The 22319-nt window shown below is 44.8% G+C and overlaps 1 protein-coding gene across 7 annotated transcripts in view; it reads right to left on the bottom strand.

Annotated features, from left to right (window-relative positions):
- The window catches only part of JAKMIP1 (janus kinase and microtubule interacting protein 1), a 99448-nt gene extending 77819 nt beyond the window's left edge, over positions 1 to 21629 (bottom strand). For 5 of the 7 annotated variants that reach the window (XR_014011495.1, XM_081207671.1, XM_081207666.1 and 2 more), the window contains exons 1-2: positions 21537 to 21629; positions 4880 to 5146 (exon numbers count right to left, since the gene is read on the bottom strand). Coding sequence is in view for 6 of the 7 variants with exons in the window: in XM_081207671.1 (XP_081063797.1) it covers positions 4880 to 5008 (129 nt within the window). In the remaining variant the exon portion in view is untranslated. Of the gene's footprint in view, positions 1 to 4879; positions 5147 to 7366; positions 7879 to 13847; positions 14013 to 21536 lie in introns of those variants that run through there. The other 2 variants (XM_081207668.1, XM_081207667.1) reach the window with 2 other exon arrangements.
- Positions 21630 to 22319: the final 690 nt, after the last annotated feature.

The following is a 22319-nucleotide window of genomic DNA, read 5'->3' as shown; positions in this document are numbered from 1 at the left end:
GTTGAATGATAGCCAGGGCTGGAGGAAGGGTGGGGATTGCAGTGAGGTGTTCAGAAAAGGGGATTATAGAATACAAGAAATACATTTAGGAATTTCGGAATCCGCTGGGTCATAAAATATACTCAAGTGAGATCCTAAAAACGATATAAAAATTCAGTCCTACTGCTCCACTACTTTCTTCATCATTATTAGCTCTTTAATAAATAGGAGGAGAATTTAAACACAAACATTCAAAGGCCTCCTGATTGAATAAGATTACTGATGGGCCCATATTACCTTCAGCGAAGCAAGGCAATCTCATTACAGTCATCCTTGCATAAGCTTTTCACTTGTAAGCTCATTGCAAATACAAGAACTTATCCTCACCAGTTTAGTGCTACTGCAAAGGCTTCTGCAGAATGGAACAAGCACAGCAATTAAAAGCAAACCAATGAAATCCCAGCTGGAAGTGTTTTCTTTTTGTGAATACTCCTAAACATTCAGTCCCAAAAGGTGTACTGAAGGGGAAACAGTGATTCATTTCAATAACCTCGCTACTTCCAAACGTGGGTCAAACATGAATTTGCCTTTCAGTTACATCCCATCACTTTGAACCAGATCTTCTTCAGAATGACTGGACTGAGGACTCATTGAGGATTTAAGTGCATTGCATGGACCAAGTAGGTATAGTCCTCAATTGTCAATTCATTTATTTACCAGAGTTTCCAGTGTACAAAGAGTCTGTTAACTAGCACATAGTGGAAATAACTAGCAAGGGGTGAAGCTCTTCAGTCCAAGGGCCACAGTACCCCAGCAGAAAGCTGTCAGGGTTCCCATTCCAGTAGTGGACAGGGCCAGATTCATGCAGTTTCCCAGGGAAAGAGGTGCATTTTTCATTCTTATTTTCAGTTTTATGCATATGCAAAGAGCCTGCTGGATGAAGACAAAAGCCCATCTTGTCTTGGTGTAGAGACATGCCAGGTTGAACAGACCCCGACTGCTCCTTGAATACACGGTTCAATTCACAGTTTCACAGATCAAAAAGCCAATTCCATGTTGCTCTTTTAAGTCCTGATGCCACCTTGAATACAGAGGTTTTGCTTTGCTCTCCTGATTTTCCCAGGATTGGGGAAGTCTAAATTCACTCATCAAAAGAAGTAGAATGGGTTCTGGTTGAGTGTAGCTTCAGGATGCTCAGAAATCTTGGACTCAATCAGCCTCAAACTCACCATAAGGCCCAGTTTGGACAAGCCCTATGTTTAGGGGAAGATACGAACAAAGCAGCACATTTTCAAATCTATTTGAAAGTCCCTAAAACTAAGGAAGTAAAACTATTTTAGAAAAATACCTGTGTAAATCAGAACATACACACCCACAATGAAAGATAGCCTGGGCTGTGTAGTGAAATAGCAACACAGGTTGTGAATCAGAAAATCAGATGCACTTTTCCAGATAGCATCATCGTGAGAACTGCTGTTGACCATATCTGTGATCTCTTGCTCACACATTGGTTTCATCTGGTTGGAATGATAAAAGCCCTTGTTTATCATTACAGGCACAGGTACAAACCTGAAGCTTGCTACAACATTCCGCTTCCCTTCTGGTAGGGATGGGAAGAAGGGTTTTGAATTTTCCACTTCTGTTTTAGACTAACTTGAGGTAAGACTCCAAACTGCAGTTAGCCTTGCCTTAGCTGAAACAAACTAAATATAATTACTGTATTTTTTGGTGTATAACACCCCCCCCCCGTGTATAAGATGGCCCCTATTTTTTGGGACTCCAAATTAAGGAAGTGGGAGGAGATTGCCCAGAGTTGTTAAGCTTTTTGGGGGGGGCGATTGCCCAGAGTTGTTGAGCTCACCCGCCCGACCACCACTGCCAGTCGCACGTCTCGCCAAAGCCACCAAAGCCATCTGTCGGCAACCGCCAATCAACCGCCCAATTACCGCTGTAGAGCCAATAGACAGCCAGCCGTGCCACAGCCACCAATCACCTGCACAATCGCCACTGACAATCTCCTGCTCGCGGCTGCCAACAATCACCCGTCCCCCCTCTGCACTATCCGTGTGTAACACAACCCCCAATTTTTAACATTTATTTATAATAAAATAACATCGTCTTATACACTGAAAAATACGGTATTCTCAACTGCAGTTTAAGGCTCCATTCAGACACAATGCTAAACTCTGGGTAACTAAGCCACAGCCCTCACAGCAAAGGCAGAGGGGCAGCCCATAACCCCAAGTCTTCTACATGCAACAATAAACCTTTGTTTATCATTACATCCCAAATGGGTTATTATGTTTGTCCGTAAGCGTGAACACCATGCAATATTTGCACGGACAAAAGATGTATTGTGTGAACCAGCCTCAAGAAGTTGGCAATTTCCCTGTCCAATTGCGTTAAGTTTCCCACAATTACTCATTATGCATACCAGAAAAACAGAGGGGAACGGCATAACTAAAGAATAGTAACTCTAATCACTTCCCAATTTTGCTGACTAACAAGCAACACTGGAGAAATTTGGCAGCTGGTTACTTGCATAGCCATCTAGCAAGGACAAACAGCAAAATTCAAGGCAGCTCCAAAATATGACAGCAAGCAAAAGCTACTGGATTATTAGAAACAGACCACTTTCATGCCCAACATTACACCTTACTTCTGTAAACTGATATCCCCATGCTAATGAACAATCTAGAGACAAAGGTACTTAATATTGGTGGGAGAGCCTGGAAGCAAATCCTAGCCTGGCGTCTGAAGTCAATGAACAGTGTAGTCCTTAAAAGCATTATTTGCTCATTCAATGATGATGCTTATGCAGGATGGCACCGCAGCAGAAAACTCCACCCCAACCTTCTCACCCTCGTTAAAACACCTGTAGAGAGCACACACATTTACAGTTGAACGCATAGAGGGCTCTCTGTGCCATCAGAAATCTTGGCAGAGCCTCCTGCACACACTCAATGAACATGCAAAGAACATCTGTTAAGGGGAAACTAAACACTAAAATAGTTACAAAGCCATCACTTATATATAAAAATGGCTAAACACACATCATTAATAAATCTCAGCTTTCTGTATATGTACATACGTGCCTTAACAGCACAGAAAGTTTACTGTTTATTGCTTTTTAGCTTTATGCACCAACATTATCTTCTTTGACTTACTGAAGTGTGAAGAAACATTAAGTGGCATACATGTGCAATAACAGCTCTTATTCTCTAAGCTTTGTTGACTAGACAAATATGACAGCACTTCCAGTTCTACAGGGGCTGTGCAATAACAAACCATGGTTTGATGTGACACGAGTGAGTGCTCTCAACTCTCCTTGCACTCACAGATTCCCTTCCCAGCTTCCTAACTCTTGTCAAACTTTAGTTGGGTTGTATCTAAGTTAAACTACTTAATAGGCACCTGTCGCCCATGGCATGTACAAGAGAGATCACTTACAGAACAAACCCACTCTTAAGAAAATCAAGCAAGCAAAACAATTACTGTTAAAAAGGAAACCATGTTGGGATAAACCAGCTATTTAAACAAACCCTTAGCTAGCAACTTGCAAGACCCTGTCTAAAAGAAGGTGATAAAATTCTCTTAAGCGAGTGGCTTATTATTTTACTATATGCAATACAAATGTGTATACTGCCTAATCAAAATACCAAAGCTGTGGACGCCTTAAGATTTCACAATACAGTGTACATGTTTTGAATTTATATTGGGATAATATACAACTAATATCTTATTGCATAACACTTCAGAGAATGCTTCTGCAAATAGAAATGTTTTAAGCAGTCATCTAAAACTCATCTTTGTGACAGCTGCAGCAAGTCTTCTTTTTCTGCTGTAAAGGTGAAATACTTATTTCTCAAAAAGCAAGGAGGAACGGGCAGGATAATTCTAGCAAGGAGCTTTTTCTGAAAGTTTATTGCTAAATAATTAAAGCTGTCACCTTGAAAACAAGAGCTGCAACAAGAGACAAGGATGCCAGCAGCAGACCCCTAAATCTAGACATGTATAACCTAGTAGGTCATGTGTGCAAGCACTTGAAAAGGTTTTTGGTATTCTGAATATATATCTATTTCTTGCAAGACTCTCCAATTTAGCGAACCTGAGTTGAACAAAAAAATAAGACTCAGCATTTACACAGATCTTCCTGAGTAAAGTTGATACAACAGGGTCTTAAGAGTTTTTGAAGTGAATAATCCACAGCTTAAACGCATAAGCCATTGAAGTGTATGAAGTTTTAAGTGCATAAAGGTAAAGGTACCCCAACCGTTAGGTCCAGTCACGGACAACTCTGGGGTTGCGAGCTCATCTCGCTCTACAGGCCGAGGTAACCGACATTTGTCCGCAGACAGCTTCCGGGTCATGTGGCCAGCATGACTAAGCTGCTTCTGGTGAACCAGAACAGTGCACAGAAACGCTGTTTACCTTCCCACCGGAACGGTACCTATTTGTCTACTTGCACTTTGACGTGCTTTCAAACTGCTAGGTGGGCAGGAGCTGGGAGCGAACAACGGGAGCTCACCCCGTCGCGGGGATTCAATACACCAAATCTCTCACATAAAGTAACAAGGCAGAAAGAGCTGCATCCTGTGATCTTTAAAATTATCATTCAAAAATATTATCTATTTGGATAACACCAACAAGCAAAGTACTTTCATCTGGCTGTTGGTGAAACAGTGACACCAACACCTCCATTCCAGAAAAAATTATACACACCTTTTTATTCTAAAGCACTGAAATCGAGGGAGCGTCTTTCCAGAAAGGAGAAGCTATGGAAACACTGTATGCAAGTTTGATGAGTATTTCATTTCTTTAAATCCCTTAAGACCTGATGGTGTGAGAACTGCTCATTGCTTAGCTGGACATACCTCCACATAGCATTAAGCTTACATACCTTGCCTTTTTCCTGCTGATATTCAATCTGAATGTTTGTCAATTTCATCCGCAATTCCTCATTCGCTGCTGCTTGGACAGCTTCAGTCTCCATGTCCTTTTCTGCCTTTGTGCGGCTTTTCTTCGACATGGCTTCAAATACGTATTCTTATATTGGCAATATATCAACTGCCAAGCAGCTCTGAACATCGAATGTTAAGACGTCAAGCAGCAGTCAGTGCCATCCCATGTAGAACCCACTGCTGTCATAGTCACTATCCTCAATATTCTAAAGCACAAAATAAAAAGGGAAATGAAAGTTAACTATTTGATCAAAGTAGAAATATATAAAAAAATAAATTGACCAGTAGCACCTTAGAGACCAACTAAGTTTAGTCTTGGTATGAGCTTTTGTGTGCATGCACACTTCTTCAGATACATTTGAGATACTTCAGATATATTTCTACTGCGCCAGACCAACACGGCTACCTACCTGAATCTATTTGATCAAAGAAAGCCTTAAACAAACATAATGCTATCCAAGATTATTGTGTTTCATTCCCATTTATTGCAGGAGAACATATAACATAACATGAACATAACATCCCTGCAGGATCTGACTAAAGGCATTTTCAATTAAACTAATGAGATTTAAATACCCCATGTATCAATATGCCAACATTTTTACGTCAACTGGGAAGTAACATGCACCCTGTTTGGTTACAGTAAAACCCTGCAATTTAAAAAAAGGTTAATTGAATTAATTAAAATTAATTAGACCAAATCTACAGGAAAAATCTCAACAGTGTGTGAAAATTCTGCAAATCTGAGATGCTGCCCAGGGCTAAGCTAGCACTTACAGGAAATATGCTTATAGATTAGCAGTGGCAGGAGCGCAAAACATCTGATTTAGAGTCTTTCAGAGTACAGTACTACCTGACTTGTCAAATACTACCAGATAGCAATTTGAGGGCTATTTTGTCACCTAATGTTGTCTTCTACAATGTTGTCTTCTACAATGTTGATTACTACATCAAGCAGCATCATGGAAACACTCTTTGCATATGGGTTTTTTATTGGTACAGTTAGAAATGCAGCCTAGTGCAATGCAATAAAGGCAAAAGTTACAGAGAAGCTGATCAGTGCTATCCCATCATATTAAGCACCACAAAATTGTCACCTTTTCCAAAGATCTTATGCAGGCCAATAAAGGCACTCAAACCCAAGAAGTTAAGGCAGCTGCAGTCACAAAGCACAGAGCACTTTTCACAGAGCCAAATTACATGTTTCACTACAACCGTCTGGCTCAACCCTTGCCCTGCTGTCATGATCTTGGAAAGGGAAGCCATTCTTGAACCTTTTCATGGGGTTCTTGGGGGAGGCTCGTAAATCATCTGTTTCAATTTATCATAATAAAAATCACTGCAGAAATAGTTTTTTTGCTTAACTGTTGACTCATGTTCAGCTTGTAGTCCACTAAGACCCTAGATCCTTTTCACAAGCGCTGCTGTCAAGCCCTGTTCCCTATCCTCTATTTGTGCATCTGAGGGAACTGCACCTGCTGTTCTGCATGACAGACAGCAGCTTTCAGAAGCACAGAGACCCTGTTGGGACAAGAACATGGTTTTGCTTTCATAGCTCGCTCCATCACTGAATGTTAAAATGGTGTTGGATTGAAATGAAACGGTTTTAGCAATAAGGTTAAAAAGAATATGTAAAAATGGATTGATAATCAGAGTTATAATATGTTAAGATATAGAATTAAGATTAAAACAAAGAGGGAAGGGATTTGCTGAATTAATCATGTGAACTGGAATACAAAAAAGGGAGGTGTGAGGAGGTCAGGAAACAAGTAAATGAAATATAAGACATGAAAATATTGATTTGTTTTTAATTGTTTTTTAATTTTTATGTATTTTGTTTTTGTGTTTTTGTATCTTTTTTTCTTTTATTGTTATTTTTTCTCTCTTTATTTTTTCTTTTTAACTCTGTAACTTTTTATTGTCTGGAAAATTTCAATAAATATCATTCTAAAAATAAAAAAACATAGCTCGCTCCATCACTAACACTCTTTAGCTAAAGCTTTCACTGTACTACAGCTCTCATCTTTGTATGAAGTGCGATTAGGAAAAAGGGATGCCTTGATACACACCTCAGCTGCTTCCACTATGGAGGTTAAAACGAGAAAACTACACCCACCTGGATTAAGGTTGGCTCTATCTAATTTAATAATAATAATAATAATAATAATAATAATAATAATAATAATAATATACCCCACCCATCTGGCTGGGTTTCCTCAGCCTCTTTAGCTGTTGCTGGCAAATGAGTAGGCTCCTTACGCTCAAAGTCCCCTCATTTACTTCTGGTGTGATAAATCATAAGGCAGAAACACAGTCATGGCTTTTATTGTATTCATATAGATTTTGAACAGCTATTGTTTTGGCAAGGTGTTATATTTGATCAAGAGCAATTATAGTATTGTCCATGTGTGCAGAGGAAAACTTACTGAAATATAGGGCTCCTTTTCCTAGCAGAGAGCGCAACAGGCAGTCAAACACACCTGATTCCTCCTTCCTCAAGGTGTTAGGTGTGGATTGTTGGATGAGGGGTCTAGCTCACAGTTCCCATTCATCAACTTTTGGGGTCACTAGCGTCATGCCCTTATAGCACCTGAAAACTTTCTGAGTCCTGCCTCCCACAAAAATATGGCAAAGGTGTGTAGCCAACATACACACCCACCCAAAAAAAGTACGTAGAGCTGAAAGAGTGATGCTCTCTGCAACTTCCTCTTTCACCTCTATGCATTTTTCAAAATTCAGACCGGCACCTTGGCAGCTGAAGAAAAGGTAGAATGGCTGAGAGACTAGGAGGGAAAGGGGAGCAATCTGAGAGGAGAGAGGAAAGCACAGTGTGGGAGGGGTGGGAGATACAGAAAAGAAAAGGTCCTGTTGAAATGGCATTGTTTTTCCCTAAAGGGCCTTCTCTCACTCCCCACACCAACCATGAAATTACAGATCACATCTGTCTCCACTGACTGAACCATGTGTTCGCCATCACTGCCATGATACAACCCCCCCCCCAAACAACAACAACATGGATCTGAGGCACAGATCCAGACAGATCATTGTAGTTTCTGCAAATAATCCTCAGAAAAACACCATCAATTTTGTGTCTATGAATGTGTTCTGTGATTTGTTGGTTTTCATATCATCCTAAGTAAAAATCATGATGGTAAATAGACTCATAGAACTGTAGAGCTGGAAGGGATCCTGGGAGTCATCTAGTCCAACCCCCGGGAATACAGGAATCTCAACACAGCCTCCCATCCAATTTTAAACCATACTGGACCCTGCTTAGCTTTGCAAATGTGCTAGCAGTTTTACTGGATCAATATTTTCTGCACTGTTGACAAGCACTAGACCTGTAGATCATTAACACAGATTTATGGAAGGCATGGATACTTGACATCATGTGCAAGGTACTCTGAAATCCTAAAGTTGGGGTTTAAAACAGCTTGCCAGGTGTTGCTAAAACAGGAACTCCTCCTCCCCAACTCTAGTCTGCCCTGATGCTGCCCTGAGTACTCCACTCTGCTCACCCACCCAGGTCTGAGTGATACAGACCAGACTGGCCTCCTCATCCACAATCAGATCATGGATGAGGGAGGCTGACCTGGCATTCAACAGCAGCCACAGACCTGAGGGCTGGCTGACAGGACAACCACAATTCCCCAGATTGGAGGAGGGGGTGACATGCAACAGTCAACAACTGCCTGTGCTGTGTGCTCCTTACCTGGCCTGCCCCATCTCCCACACAATATCTAACCTCCCACACAATACCTAACCTTACCCCTCTGCTCTTCCCAGCTCCTCTCCTTCTAGGCACATCTCCTCTCCCTCAATAAAAACAAACGCCACCAAAAAAACCCCACATAAATTGAAAACAGTAAAAACAACTGTAGCAGCAAAGCTGCCAGATGAACCAGTACAACATGTGCAACTATCAGGTCAGGAACCAGCTTTTTAGGACTTCCGGGGAGTGTCATGGCTGGTTAGCTGCATCTGTCAAGACGCTGTCAACAGATGTAATTAAGTGGTGATTAATTATAGTTCCATGGGACGCGTGTGGCGCTGTGGGTAAAACCTCAGTGCCTAGGACCTGCCGATCGTATGGTCGGCGGTTCGAATCCCCGTGATGGGGTGAGCTCCCGTCTTTCGGTCCCAGCTCCTGCCCACCTAGCAGTTCGAAAGCACAATTAAGTGCAAGTAGATAAATAGGTACCGCTTTATAGCGGGAAGGTAAACGGTGTTTCCGTGTGCTGCGCTGGTGCCGGCTCGCCAGAGCAGCTTCGTCACGCTGGCTACGTGACCCGGAAATGTCTCCGGACAGCGCTGGCTCCCGGCCTCTTAAGTGAGATGGGCGCACAACCCTAGAGTCGGACACGACTGGCCCGTACGGGCAGGGGTACCTTTACCTTTTAATGATAGTTCCTGTTGGTCATTTCATCTCTGAGGTACAGAGATAACAAAGGGATTAACTTCTGAATGCTCTGGAAGGATTACTCCCTCTGTGGGACTGATAAATCTTTGAGGAACTCAAGACAGGTAAAAGACCAGGGGTGGAAGAACCGTAACCTTGCCCAAGCACCACTTAAGAGCCACTAGAGGTTAATCCCTAGGGCAAAGACCAGCAAGACCTCTTTTCTGCAACTACTTTTGAAATTCCTATAGAGATTATATTTACGGAAGTTATCTGTCGGTTAAAATGTGCATGTAAAACACAACTCAAAGAATACATCTTTGAGGGGTTAAAAAAATAGTTTTCAGGAAGCTTACCTTGATTTACATTCCAAAAAAGTTTATAACACCTGTTTCTAACAGCCAAGAGTTCTGAGAAGTTTTCATCTTGTTTAGTTCTACTTTTAATCCTCCGATTGAAGGGTGTTTATTGCAATGCAAAATTATATGGCTGCTGGCTGTACTTGCTGTGGGAGCATCGGAAGGCTAGAAATGTGTCTTATCTGAGCAAGAACTGTGTAAACTTATTTTAAAGCACCCAGGACTGAAAGAAAATGTCAAAAAAATAACCTGCTGACTGTTGCAGTTGTACAACAACTTTTAAGTGATCAATTAAAGGAATTAAGATGCAGAAACTGATATGGGGGAAAGTATTGGACAAAACAGAGACAGGAGAAGATCTTGGGGGGAAATACCAGTGATGATGTGCAAGATCAGGAGGATGGTTCCATACAGATGGTTGAAGATTTATAGCTCTTGGAAAAAATATTGATGATGCTTGGCCAGTCCTAGAGGATGGTTCCATACTGATGCCTGAAGGAGTAGAGCAAGGTAAAGTTGAAGCTATGATGTTGGAGAAGAAAGGACTCTGTACGCAATTTGGAATGAACTCAGAGGGAAAAGCCACTAAGCCTCCTGCAACACTTCTGGAAAAAGAACGGAAAAGCAAGAAACTGAAACTTTTTTAAAAAAAGATAAGGATGCAACACATGGCCAACAGGAAAGGCCAATTGGAAGATTTGTATATGAATTTGGGTGTGAATTAATGCCTATACAATTAGTAACCAATGATAGATTATTGTTTTATTATATAACCACAGCAAAGAAACTCTTGAGGAATAAAAAAATAAGGCCTGCTTTTTTTAATATTGGAGATAAAGCTGGGATGTGGGTCTGGAGGAAGACTACTGCTGACCTTTACTTATAATAATCATTGGAGAAGCTCTTTTGGACTTCTTGGTTAGAAAGGAAAATGAATGAACTTAAGGTGCCCGGACGGAAGACTGGGAAAACTTCAGCTTGCAAAGGAATAGCTGGATATTACTCGGGATTGAACATTCAATTATTTTGAGGAACTCTTGCATATATAACTGACAGATGGATAGTTGGAAATCACTTTTACTTATTGCCTTTTTTCTTTTTTCTTAGCTTTTTCTTTATCTTTTTATTCAGTTATTATTTCTTAATATTCTTTCTGTCTTATTTGTTTTGTTTCTGCCTCTGCTTCATCCTGGTCTTTTATTGTATTTTGAAAAGTTTTAATAAAATATTTTTTTAAAAAAGGAACCAGCTTTTTCGCCCTCCTCTCGTCTTCACAGGGGGACACCGGCGAAGGAAGAGGAGTGCGGGAGGAGCGCAAAGCCCCTGACAGCGCGATCCCGATGGGGTGCCATCACGGCTGCCCCCGTCTACGCCCCCGCAGGCGGCGTGCCACGCCCCCAGACGTACACCACGCCCCAGTGGGTGGCGTACCACACCCTCGGGACACGTGCCGTGCCCTTGTGGGTGGTGCGCCACGCCCCTGGGACGCACGCCAGCTGCGCCCCCTCCTGCTCTCCACCTCCCGGTGCTGGAGCATGAAGCTTCGCCACTGCAGGGGGGTGGCAGGGCTCAGACTCCCTCTCTCCTGTTTACCTCTCTGCTACAAACAGCAGTCTCTTGGTTCCTGGACCCACATAGCATCGGCCCCATCTTTGCTTTCTAGCTAGTGCTGCAGCCAGGAAATACAGACTGGCCAGTTTTTCATAGGCCATTTATGGTGTGTCTGTAGCCTTCCCAACACACTTACTATCTTTCAGAGTGAGGGTCCCAGACTGTAAACACCTATTCCTGCTGGGAGATTTCAATGCCAGAGTTGGGAATGATCATCACACATGGGATAACTGCGTAGGCTACTTTGGAATTGGCAGCATGAGTGAGAATGGATAAAAGCTGCTTGAGCTGTGCTTGTATCACAGCCTCTGCATCAGGAACACATTCTTCTCTAACAAGGCAAAACATCGAGGATCCTGGAGACACCCAAGGTCAGGCCACTGGCACCAGATGGTCTTGATTGCCACCAGGAGATCTGGTGACTGAACTGTGTTACACTGAGCTACCACAGTGCCAGCTGCGACACGGATCACAGATCACTCCCTAGTAGTGAGCAAGATCCATCTCCAGCCAAAGACAGTTCATAGCACAAAGTATGGCCTGGAATCAACAAAAACAGAACAGTCTTACCTGAACTTTGTGAACGCTTCTCTGATACCGTTGAACAAGCTGTACTGAACTGCCCAAGAGATAGCACTGAAGCAAGGTGGAACTTCATCAAAGAGGCAACCTAGAACACAGCTGTGCCCTCTTGGGCAAAATATAGCAGCAGATCCCCAACTGGTTTGAGGCTGGCATTGAGGACATGGAGCCTGTTATCAAACAAAGATGTGCTCTTCCAAGCCCACTTCCCAGCGTGTTCACACTCCTGTCTTAGCAAAGTCTACACTGGCTTGGTCATGTCCACAGAATGGAGGATGGAAGGATTCCCAAGGGCGTGCTCTATGGACAGCTGGCTTCAGGCACCAGGCCTGTTGGCAGAGTGCGTTACAAAGCTGTCTGCAAACGTGACATGAAGGCTGGCAATATCTGCTGCTCTGGCAATGGTAAAGTTGGAGGCAGTGGATGATGAAATGGAAAAGACCTTTGCACAGGTCTCTAGAGCAGGGTTCCCCAAACTTGGGTCTCCAGCTGTTGTTGGACTACAATTCCCAAACATTCTTGACCTCTGGTCCTGCTAACTAGGGATGATGGGAGTTGTAGACTAAAAACAGCTGGAAACCCAAGTTTGGGAAACCCTGGTCTAGAGAAATAAAACATCCAAGTGGCTGAGTTGTGTTGGAGGAGGAGTGGAATGAAGCCCTGGATGGAGAAATTAAGAGGCATATTGAGATGTCAAAGATAGAGTTGGAAGAGAAAGGATTATGTGTATAATTTGTACATAAATCAAATATTGTACAAATGTCATAAATCCAGTTAGTGGCACCCCTGGAATTTCTCATTACCAGCCCTTACTGTAGGAAACCAGGATCCCCAACACATTTTATCCAAGGTGCAACAGAATAGAATAAAGCAAATGTCTAAAAATTGACACCAAATCAATTTATACTTACAAAAAATGGAAATATCCTCACACTTGTTTCTGAATATTTGCTACCACTAGCCCTGGCAAGTTCCTCAAGAAAGGAATTCTGCTGCTATATTCAATTCAGGTACATTTGATTTACAACAGGTATTGAACACATATGTGTTCTAGAAGCATACTGCAGTCCTAAAAAAATAATAGTTCAAAGTGGGGGAAACACCAAAGGTAATATACTAGAACTCAGGTTACAAAAGGTTGCAAGAGAAACAAACTGTCCTTAAGTTACCAAGAAGCTTAACGTACGCTTAACTAAAAATAGACAGGATACCTAAACCGCAAACAGAAAATGACAAATCCAATACCTGTAGGGCAAATAATACTACTTTCTGTCCCAGCTGATCAACATCACTCCTGCTGGCTGTGTCTGAAGTCAGTGAGTTTCCTTGCTCTCAGGGCCACCGGCCAAAGATCTAGCAACAGATTGGCACCCATCGATGTGTAATGTGGGAAGAGATCCTCCAATGAAGGCATAAAGAGTTCAAGTGGAGAGGCATCCCATCCATGAGCTGAATTAGATAGACTGAAGAAGCGGCAGGGAATGAGTCCCCAACCACTGCTAAGAAAGTCTTCTGCCATTTTAAGAATGCCCCTCGTGCCTGAACTCACATATCCGTTTTCTCTCTGAAGGCAGACCAAGCTGAAAATTACATCTTTTATTTACTGACCACTCCTGAATTTTTAAATGAGCAGTTCACAGCATGAAATAAATGGTGACATCCAAGCCCAAATACCAAAGATACTTGGAGGACCTCTGACAGTAAGGAGCTACGTAGGCAAAGCAGAGACAGTTGTATCTTGGGTTGCTGTAGGGCCATGAGAAGGGCCCCCTCCCGGGTCTCAAGGGCCAAGCTGGAGTCAGGGGGAGAAGCATGCTTGCAAGTATTTGGACCCCAATTCATCCATACCTTGCACTTGACTTGGGAGTGGGTAGGCAGGCAGCTATTTCCCCCCCTATCTATTTTCTCTACACCTAGAAGACTTTATACATTTCTATCATGTTTCCTCTTACTCACCTTTTCTCAAAACTAAAAAGGCCCGAATGTTGTAACCTTTTCTTGTAGAGGTGTGGCTCCTTCCCCTTGATCATTTTGACTGCCCCCGTTCTGAAGCTTTTCCAGCTCTGCAGGATCCTTTTTCACGCGAGGTGGCCAGAGTGGTGGTCGCACCATAGATTTGTATCACAGCATTATTGGCAGTTTTGTTTTCAATTTCTTTCCTAAATACTGTTAAAGGTAAAGGTAAAGGGACCCCTGACTGTTAGGTCCAGTCGTGGCTGATGCTCATCTCGCTTTATTGGCCGAGGGAGTCGGCATACAGCTTCTGGGTCACATGGCCAGCATGACTAAGCCGCTTCTGGCGAACCAGAGCAGCGCATGGAAACGCCGTTCACCTTCCCTCCAGAGCGGTACCTATTTATCTACTTGCACTTTGACGTGCTTTTGAACAGCTAGGTTGGCAGGAGCAGGGACCGAGCAATGGGAGCTCACCCCGTTGCGGGGATTTGAACCGCCAACCTTCTGATCGGCAAGCCCTAGGCTCTGTGGTTTAACCCACAGTGCCACCCGCATCCCTAAATATTGTTAGCATGTGTTAAATAAGTATTTGGAGGGGGGGTCTCATTGTGCATCACTTAATTCTTGCTTATACTGAATTGCATTTGCCATTTCACCTAGTTGGGAGAGACCCTTTGATAGCTCCTTTCAGCTCCCTTGTTTTAATCACCTTTAACAATGTGGTGTCAACAAAGATGGCCATCTCATTGCTAAGCCCTAACTACAGATCATTAAACTAGTAATATGCACAACTCCCAATCTAACCATTTTGGGGACTTCACTTTCTTGATCTGTTCACTGGCAGAACTACATATTTATTCTTGCTCTCAGTGCTCTCAGCTTTTTTTTTTCTTTCTAACTCTTGACCCTAAGAGGATCTGCCTTCTTATTTCATGACAGCTAAACTCACTCTGAAAACTTTGGTGAGGTACTCTGAAAGCTTTTTGAAACTACATAATACAAACCAGATCAGCTCTGTGAATATCTACCTGCTTGATGACACTCACAAACAACTATAAAAAGGTTCATGAGATGAAATCCTGGGCCCACAGAACATGAAAGTGGCAGAAGATGGGGGCACCAACAAATTAGCATCCAGTACTTTGGCTGGCACGTGCATGCTTAGCCCTCGGGAGCCAACATGGTCACCACAGCATCCTTTCTTACCTTAAAAAAACTTTTATAGCTATAGGGCAGCTGTAAAACCATGTGACGGCTGCTCCGTAGCTGTAAAAAACAATAATAAGATGTTGATATTATTTTTACTTTAAAATTTATATTATCCTATTCTGAAATAAAACAGTGTTTATTCCAAAGTAAATGTGCTAAGCATCATGGCAGCCAAAGCAAGCTCCATTTTATTCTGGCAGTCTATCTGATCTTAAAAGGCAAAACTGCACACTGGGTTGGCAAACTCCCCACCCCACAACATTTAAGGAATGTAGCAGTGGTTATAGAACACATTGTAAAGAGGCATTAATTATATGCTCCACAAGTGAAGTAATAGGCTTATAGGTCTCCTATTATCTAAAGGGGGACACTATACTATCATTAAGTTCAGGGTCTAAAGTTGCCTAGCTGCATCACTGGCTGCAAACAACAATTTTCAGTGAACTACTTAGAATCATAGAATTGTAGAGTTGGAAGGGACCCCAAGGGTCATCTAGTCCAACCCCCTGCACTGCAGGAATCTCAACTTAAGCATCCATGTCAGATGGCCATCCAACCTCTGCTTAAAAGACCACCAAGGAAGGAGAGTCCATAATTTCTCTTGAATCTGTTCCACTGTGGGGCAGCTCTTACTGTCAGAAAGTTCTTCCTGATGTTTAGCTGCAATCGCCTTTCTTGTAGCCATTCTTGTACCCTCCAGGACAGGAGAGAACAAGCTTGCTCCTCCTTCCATATTTGTATGCCTATGTGATGCTACAAGATTTCATATGGCATTGTGAATCTGCACACCTTTATTTGTTCATTGCATATAAAACTATTTTATATTTGTCATTTAGTTCAACTGGCACCTTACAAATCACTAGTACATTTCTGAGCACAATTCAAAGTGTTGGTGTTGACCTTTAAAGCCCTAAACGACTTTGGTCCAGTATCCCTGAAGGAGCGTCTCCACCCCCATTGTTCTACCCGGACACTGAGGTCCAGCTCCGAGGGCCTTCTGGCGGTTCCCTCACTGCAAGAAGTGAAGTTACAGGGAACCAGGTAGAGGGCCTTCTCGGTAGTGGTGCCCGCCCTGTGGAACGCCCTCCCACCAGATGTCAAAGAGAACAACAACTACCAGACTTTCAGAATACATCTGAAGGGAAGCTTTTAATGTTTGATGCATTACTGTATTTTAATATTTTGTTGGACGCCACCCAGAGTGGCTGGAGAAGCCCAGCCAGATGGGTGAGGTATAAATAATAAATTTATTTTTATTTTTATTATTATTAGTGCAAGTTGCTTGATATATAGAATATAAGTTTGTAAGTGATCAGTGTAAAAAATTCAAAGCTGGGTGGATGTGAGGATGGATAGGTCACAAAAGGTTTGGGCACAATCACTGCATGTCTATGGCCAAATTTAATGCTTTAAACACAAAGTACACAGAAATGCTAAGGTAACTACTTTGCTCAAAGTAGCTCTCTCACAAGCATAGGGTGACCAGGACTCCTCTTCCTGAGCAAATTCTCCATGCACACAACTGTTAACGAATTACACTCACGAGACAAACCCTCATTGATGTGGCTTCACTCCTCCCTGTGTTTCAACTCCACTGAAGACACAGTCAGCCAAGAAGAGGGATGTCCACACTCGCAGGGATCTCAGCCAAGCGGTAACAGGTCCCTCAGCTTACTGATTACAATGTGAATCTTCCTTGGCCCTTGCCATGGCACACCTAGCAGAGGTTTGTTTGCCTAATAAAAAACTGGGCAAGTGCTTCTGAGCAGATACGCTTGGAGCTGCCCCTGCTCTTGCATTCTCTACAGTTCAGGGAAATTTGAACGGGGGAGGAAGCTCACCAGCGGGGACAGGGGATCCTGTCATTGGCAACAAACTTCAAATTCTCATCTGTCAACTGACCTGCCACTCTTGCAGATGACATCAATCCTGCTCTGAAAAAGGTTCCCAAGCTGCCCTCAACTGCATTCCCCCTCTACTTTACCACTGAAAAAACACCAACAGCAGAAGTGTCCACATTCAAAGCTGTCCCCATGCCAAATTGTCCCAGTCCAAAACTGATTTTTCTATGGCTGACTACAAGGCACAAGCATAGGAACTGGGGACTCAAACAGCAGCAGCAGCAGCAGCAGCGATCACTTCTGTTATGTACTGAGTTGAATAGGATCCAAACTGCAGCAGTCTGATTGGTCCTAGAACAATAGGATCCAAACTGCAGCAGTCTGATTGGTCCTAGAACAATAGGATTCAGAATGCAGCAGTCTGATTGGTCCAAGAACAATGCAGCAGTATGATTGGTTGGCAGGAACCACCCAATCATACTCCAGATACAAGTGAATCCACAACCTGATTGGCTTACAGTAGAATTCCAGAATTAACCAATCATGTGCAGCCCATTGTGTAAATAATGTATATAAAGCAGATACTTTGAGGGGACTTTGATTCATTCCTCCTCACCACTATGAGCTGAATAAAGAGCATGAAATCACTTTGCGACTCTGAGTATATTTCAACTTCCTTTTCTTTTTTATGGAGATAACTTTTTAAAATGACTTTTCAAAGGGACTTCTACAGGGGGAGGGTGCACTGCAGAGCAAGTCACACCATTTAATTCAGCCTTGGATGTTCGAGAGGTTTATTGTATGCTTGCAATTCCACACATGAGTTGTGTATGAGCAGTGCTGCTTCATCCACTGTTAAGCCTCAGCTCCGTCCTCAGCTTTCAGCATCCGAAAGGGTTAGGGTTAGGTCATGCAGGCAGGTTTAAGCCCCAAACTTCTCATTACACAAAAAGTAATGCATTGTACACAAAAACCAGACATTAACCACAAGCAGAGCTACATGACAGGTACTGATGGGGCCTAAATAAACTTGAGCAAAAAACAAGTTCTATGTTTAATATGAATGCTGCAAGTAGTAGAATATAGTACATATGTCACACAGCGTGTCTGTCAGTAAATCACACAGTTCATACTGTGACCCCAGCACATCCTTGGGTCCTTCACCCCTGGATGCTGCAAACGTACTCCCACTTTTGAATTAACTGTAAATATTTTCTAAGCCATGAAAGACCCCCAAGCACACTATCTTTAGAAAACAATGGAAACAGGTTTTTTTTTACCCCATGTCTACAAAATTTCCATGAATTTTACATCTGTATCCCAAAGAACAACAATACAAATGTAATGTTCCTATGTGCTCAGGATTCAGAAGCATAATTTCCAAGATAAATGGAATGGCTCCTAGACAGACCATCTTTCTAAAAATTGAGCTTAGAATTAATGGCATAATGCAGACTGGAGCTCCCACACCTCTGCTGTAAATTCTGGGAGCAGGGTAGGACCACTGCCCTCATCCTTTTCTTGAGAGCTTTCCAGAGGAATCTGGCTGGCCACTGCTGGACTAAATAGACATTCATCTCATTCAGCCTAACTTTGCTGTTGTTATTTATGCATGCGCCAAGTAAAAATACATTTACACGTTGCAAAGTAAAATTCACTTTACAACAGAATTCAGCTACAGTCGTACCTTGGAAGTCGAACGGAATCCGTTCCGGAAGTCCGTTTGACTTCCAAAACATTCAGAAACCAAAGTGCGTCTTCTGATTGTCTGCAGGAAGCTCCCATCGAACATGCGGATTCCAAAGAATGTTCGCAAACTGGAACACTCACTTCTGGGTTTGTGGCGTTCAAGAGCCAAAATGTCTGAGTACCAAGGCGTTCGGGAACCAAGGTACTGTACAACTATACTTCTTATTGTTCAAGTGGTTCCTAAGCATTTCCCCCCCCCCCCGCCACAATTTAGGTTGTCACAAAATTTTTGAGAAGCCAACACAAATAGTGTTCAATTTAGAACGAACAGCAGAACCACAATGGGGGAGCAGTGCCGTGCAATCAGTTTGGTCAAAAACATAAAAATTAATTAAGAACTGAAACTTGAATCAGGTAACATTCACCATGTGTATCAAGATGCACGTCATACCACAAGGATATTAAGTACGGTAACTTACAATTTCTTTCACTGGACTACTTTGCAGTAAATGGATGTGTAAAGCACAAGGGAAATAAACGTAAAGTTAGTTGGTATCTTCCCATTCAAATATACACAGGGACGCGGACTTATAAAAAATATTGGGGGGGCCCGGGAAAGCTCATGAATAATAAATAAGCTCATGAATATGCAAATAAAGTGGCGCTGCCTCCTCGTGAGCGAATAGGGGAGAGTGTGCTGCGCCTATTAATCAGCTCCGAAGGAAATTGGGTGGAGCTTTTGCTCGGGAGGGAGGGCAGGAGGCATGCAGCCCGACCCTGTGCATTTTGGGCTGGGGGAGGGGTGGCAATGGCGCTCTGCTGGAGGGGCGCCGGAGATTATTGGGGGGTGGAGCCCCCCCAAACGAATTTTTGAGGGGGCTCGGGCCCCCTCAAGCCCCATGGAGTCGGCGCCTATGAATATACATCTCACCCCTGATGTCATTTTAGACATTGGGTTCATTAAGTGCTATTTTAAAAGCAAGTAGCACTTAAAAGAAAAAAATGGCTGGCAATACAGCATCTCTAACTGGATAATAATAGACCTTAGAAGCCACTAATTTCAATTAAAGCAAGTATCCATGCCTTCCATAAATCTGTGTGGTCACAGAGGCCTAAAATCTGAAGACCGATTGCAGAACTCAGGATACAGACTCCACATTTGTGGACCATTAATATGTTAAAAGACAAAACAAAAAGCAAACTGTAAGGAAGTGCAAAAAGAAAATCAGTACCCTCAGCAAAGTCTGCAAAATTATTTTAAAACCGCCGTTTATTTAAAAAATCTGCATGACACTGTATTACATAAGAGTTGCCATCACACAACACAGTTCAGTGGGAGCAAAAAAGGGCCTCTTCTGAAGTTAATAGTACTAATTGAAATTCAAAACTTTGTCAGTTTGTATGGGAGGCGTTCCAGTGACTGACCCTGCAATCCTAAAGCTACACTGAACTCAACACACACACACACACACTTCCTCATAAAAAGGTCTCTATATGCCAAAGTGTCTCCCAGACTTCACCGTAAGGCTTGCAACATCAAACTGAACCCTTGGTGACAACTTACAGGGTTCACTAGATCCTTAACTCCTGGTGCTTTGATTTTTACTTAAAAGCAGTCACTGGACCCTCATAGAACCATAGAGTTGGAAGAGACCACAAGGGCCATCGAGTCCAACCCCCTGCCAAGCAGGAAACACCATCAGAGCACTCCTGACATATGGTTGTCAAGCCTCTGCTTAAAGACCTCCAAAGAAGGAGACTCCACCACACTCCTTGGCAGCAAATTCCACTGTCGAACAGCTCTTACTGTCAGGAAGTTCTTCCTCATGTTTAGGTGGAATCTTGTAGTTTGTAGTTTCTTGTAGTTTGGATCCATTGGATCCATTCTTGTAGTTTGGATCCATTGCATCTTGTAGTTTGGATCCATCAAGTCTTTCCCTCTGCCCAGTCTAAACCCCGCTCCCACCAGCCGCTATGTACCAATATTGTACATCTTCTCCAGAAAAACAAACCGCTTTTGGGGGGTTGGGGTGGGGACAATTTGGATGAGGTGAAGTGTAACCACTCCACTTTGAAGCACCACTTCTCATATCTTAGTCTGCGACCACTTCGAAGTGAAAATAAAATCTTCACACATATCCTTGGTCCCTCGTGAATCATTCTGCAGATCAGAAACAATCCTGTTTTCTCAGAGCATTTGAGGAAAAGTTTGGGATCCGAGCACCAGACCCCATCCTGCTCCGGCTCTCTCCAGAGAAGGCTCCGCTCCCACGCGGGACCAGCAGCGGATTCGGGTCGGCGGCACCCGCGACCACCCGGCCCCGGGCGCCCCTCCCCGAAGCAGCCAGGCCGGGCGCGGGGGGCTGCCTCCGAGGGGCGCTGCCGGGCCCCTGCCCTTCCCTCGGGAGCAAGGCCCCTCCAGCCCCGAAGGTGCGAACCAGGTCGCGGAGGAGGCGAGGTAGCGCCGGGTGGGCCGCCAATGCCCGCACTTGACCCGCGGATTAGCCGGGGGGGGCTCGTTTCCAGGAGCAGCGCAGGCTCGCCAGGCCGCCGCACCCCGGGAAGCGCAGCGGGTCCCCCTCGAAAAGAGGGGCGCAGAGAGGGGAGCCCTCCTTCCCTCCTCCCGTCTGGGGCGGGTGCGCCCTGCGCGAAGCAAGCGACGCCGGCATCCTCTGGCAGGAAGGATGCGGCAGGCGGCAGCAGCAGCAGCAGCAGCAGCAGGGTGGCTCCCTGGCGAGGGGCGGGCGGGCGGGCGACGCCTTCCTGCCCGCCGGGCGAGGCGCACTTGCGCGCCCGGGGTCCGGGCCGAGCCCTTCCCCACTCGCGGGGCAGGTCGTCTCCGCCGCCCGCCGAGCCCCCAGCCCACGCGGCTGCCGCTGACCGCTCCTCCCGGGCGTCTCCTGCCGCTGCCCGGGGCCCCCGCCGCCCCCTCCTGCCCGCGTCCACTTGCCTTGGGGGAAGCCGAGGGTCCCGAGGCAGCCTGGCGCCGGCAGATGGAAGCGGGGCGGGCGGCGGGCGCGTGCTGCGCTGGGCTCGGCTCCGCGCTCCTCCCCGCCGGGCTGCGGCGCAGCTCCGCCTCCCAGCGCCTTGAAGCGCGCCGCGCTGGTCGGGATTGGCGCCGGGCCCCGCCACTCCAGCGCGCCGCCGCCGCCGCCCTCGCCTCGCCTCTCCCCCGCCTGCGGCCGGGGCTCCGGAGGATGCTGAGGAAGAGGCGCTGCGCCCGCCGGCACCTGCGCGCGGACCCTGCGCGACTAAGAAGGGAGTTCCGCGCTCCTCTGGGGCCTCCTGCGGGCGCCTGGCTAAGTGGACGCCGCCAGAATAGGCTGGGCCTGGGACCGGATCCAGCCACGCTTTCCCTCTGCCCTGACGTACGCGCACGAAGGCTTCCGAATTGGCCCGTCCCTGGAGACGCGCTCGCCGAGCCCCCCCCCTCTGACGGCGCCCCCTTTCTACCTCCGCCCCCCATCATTCCTGTACCCGCAAGAGCTCCTGGCGCAATTAAAAGAGCGGGATGAATCCGTTTGAAAGAGCGCAGACGCCTCAGGAGCAACACTCCGAAGGTGGTGCTTCTCGCAGTGGCCCCTTCAAGCTAGAATTTTTTTCCATGGAGCCCCACTTTTCGTAGAGATTTTAGCACTCGCCCTCAAGAAGTGCTTGAGGGACGGGACCTCCACCTGGGGGGCAACTCCGTGTGACGCTGCCTCAGGGATAATTACACGTTTATCTGGTTTTT

The sequence above is a fragment of the Podarcis bocagei genome, assembly GCF_964188305.1.
Source record: "Podarcis bocagei genome assembly, chromosome: 9".
NCBI classification, from domain to species: domain Eukaryota; kingdom Metazoa; phylum Chordata; class Lepidosauria; order Squamata; family Lacertidae; genus Podarcis; species Podarcis bocagei.
The sequence above is the reverse complement of the archived record's forward strand: the minus strand, read 5'-3'. Positions and strand labels throughout refer to the sequence as shown.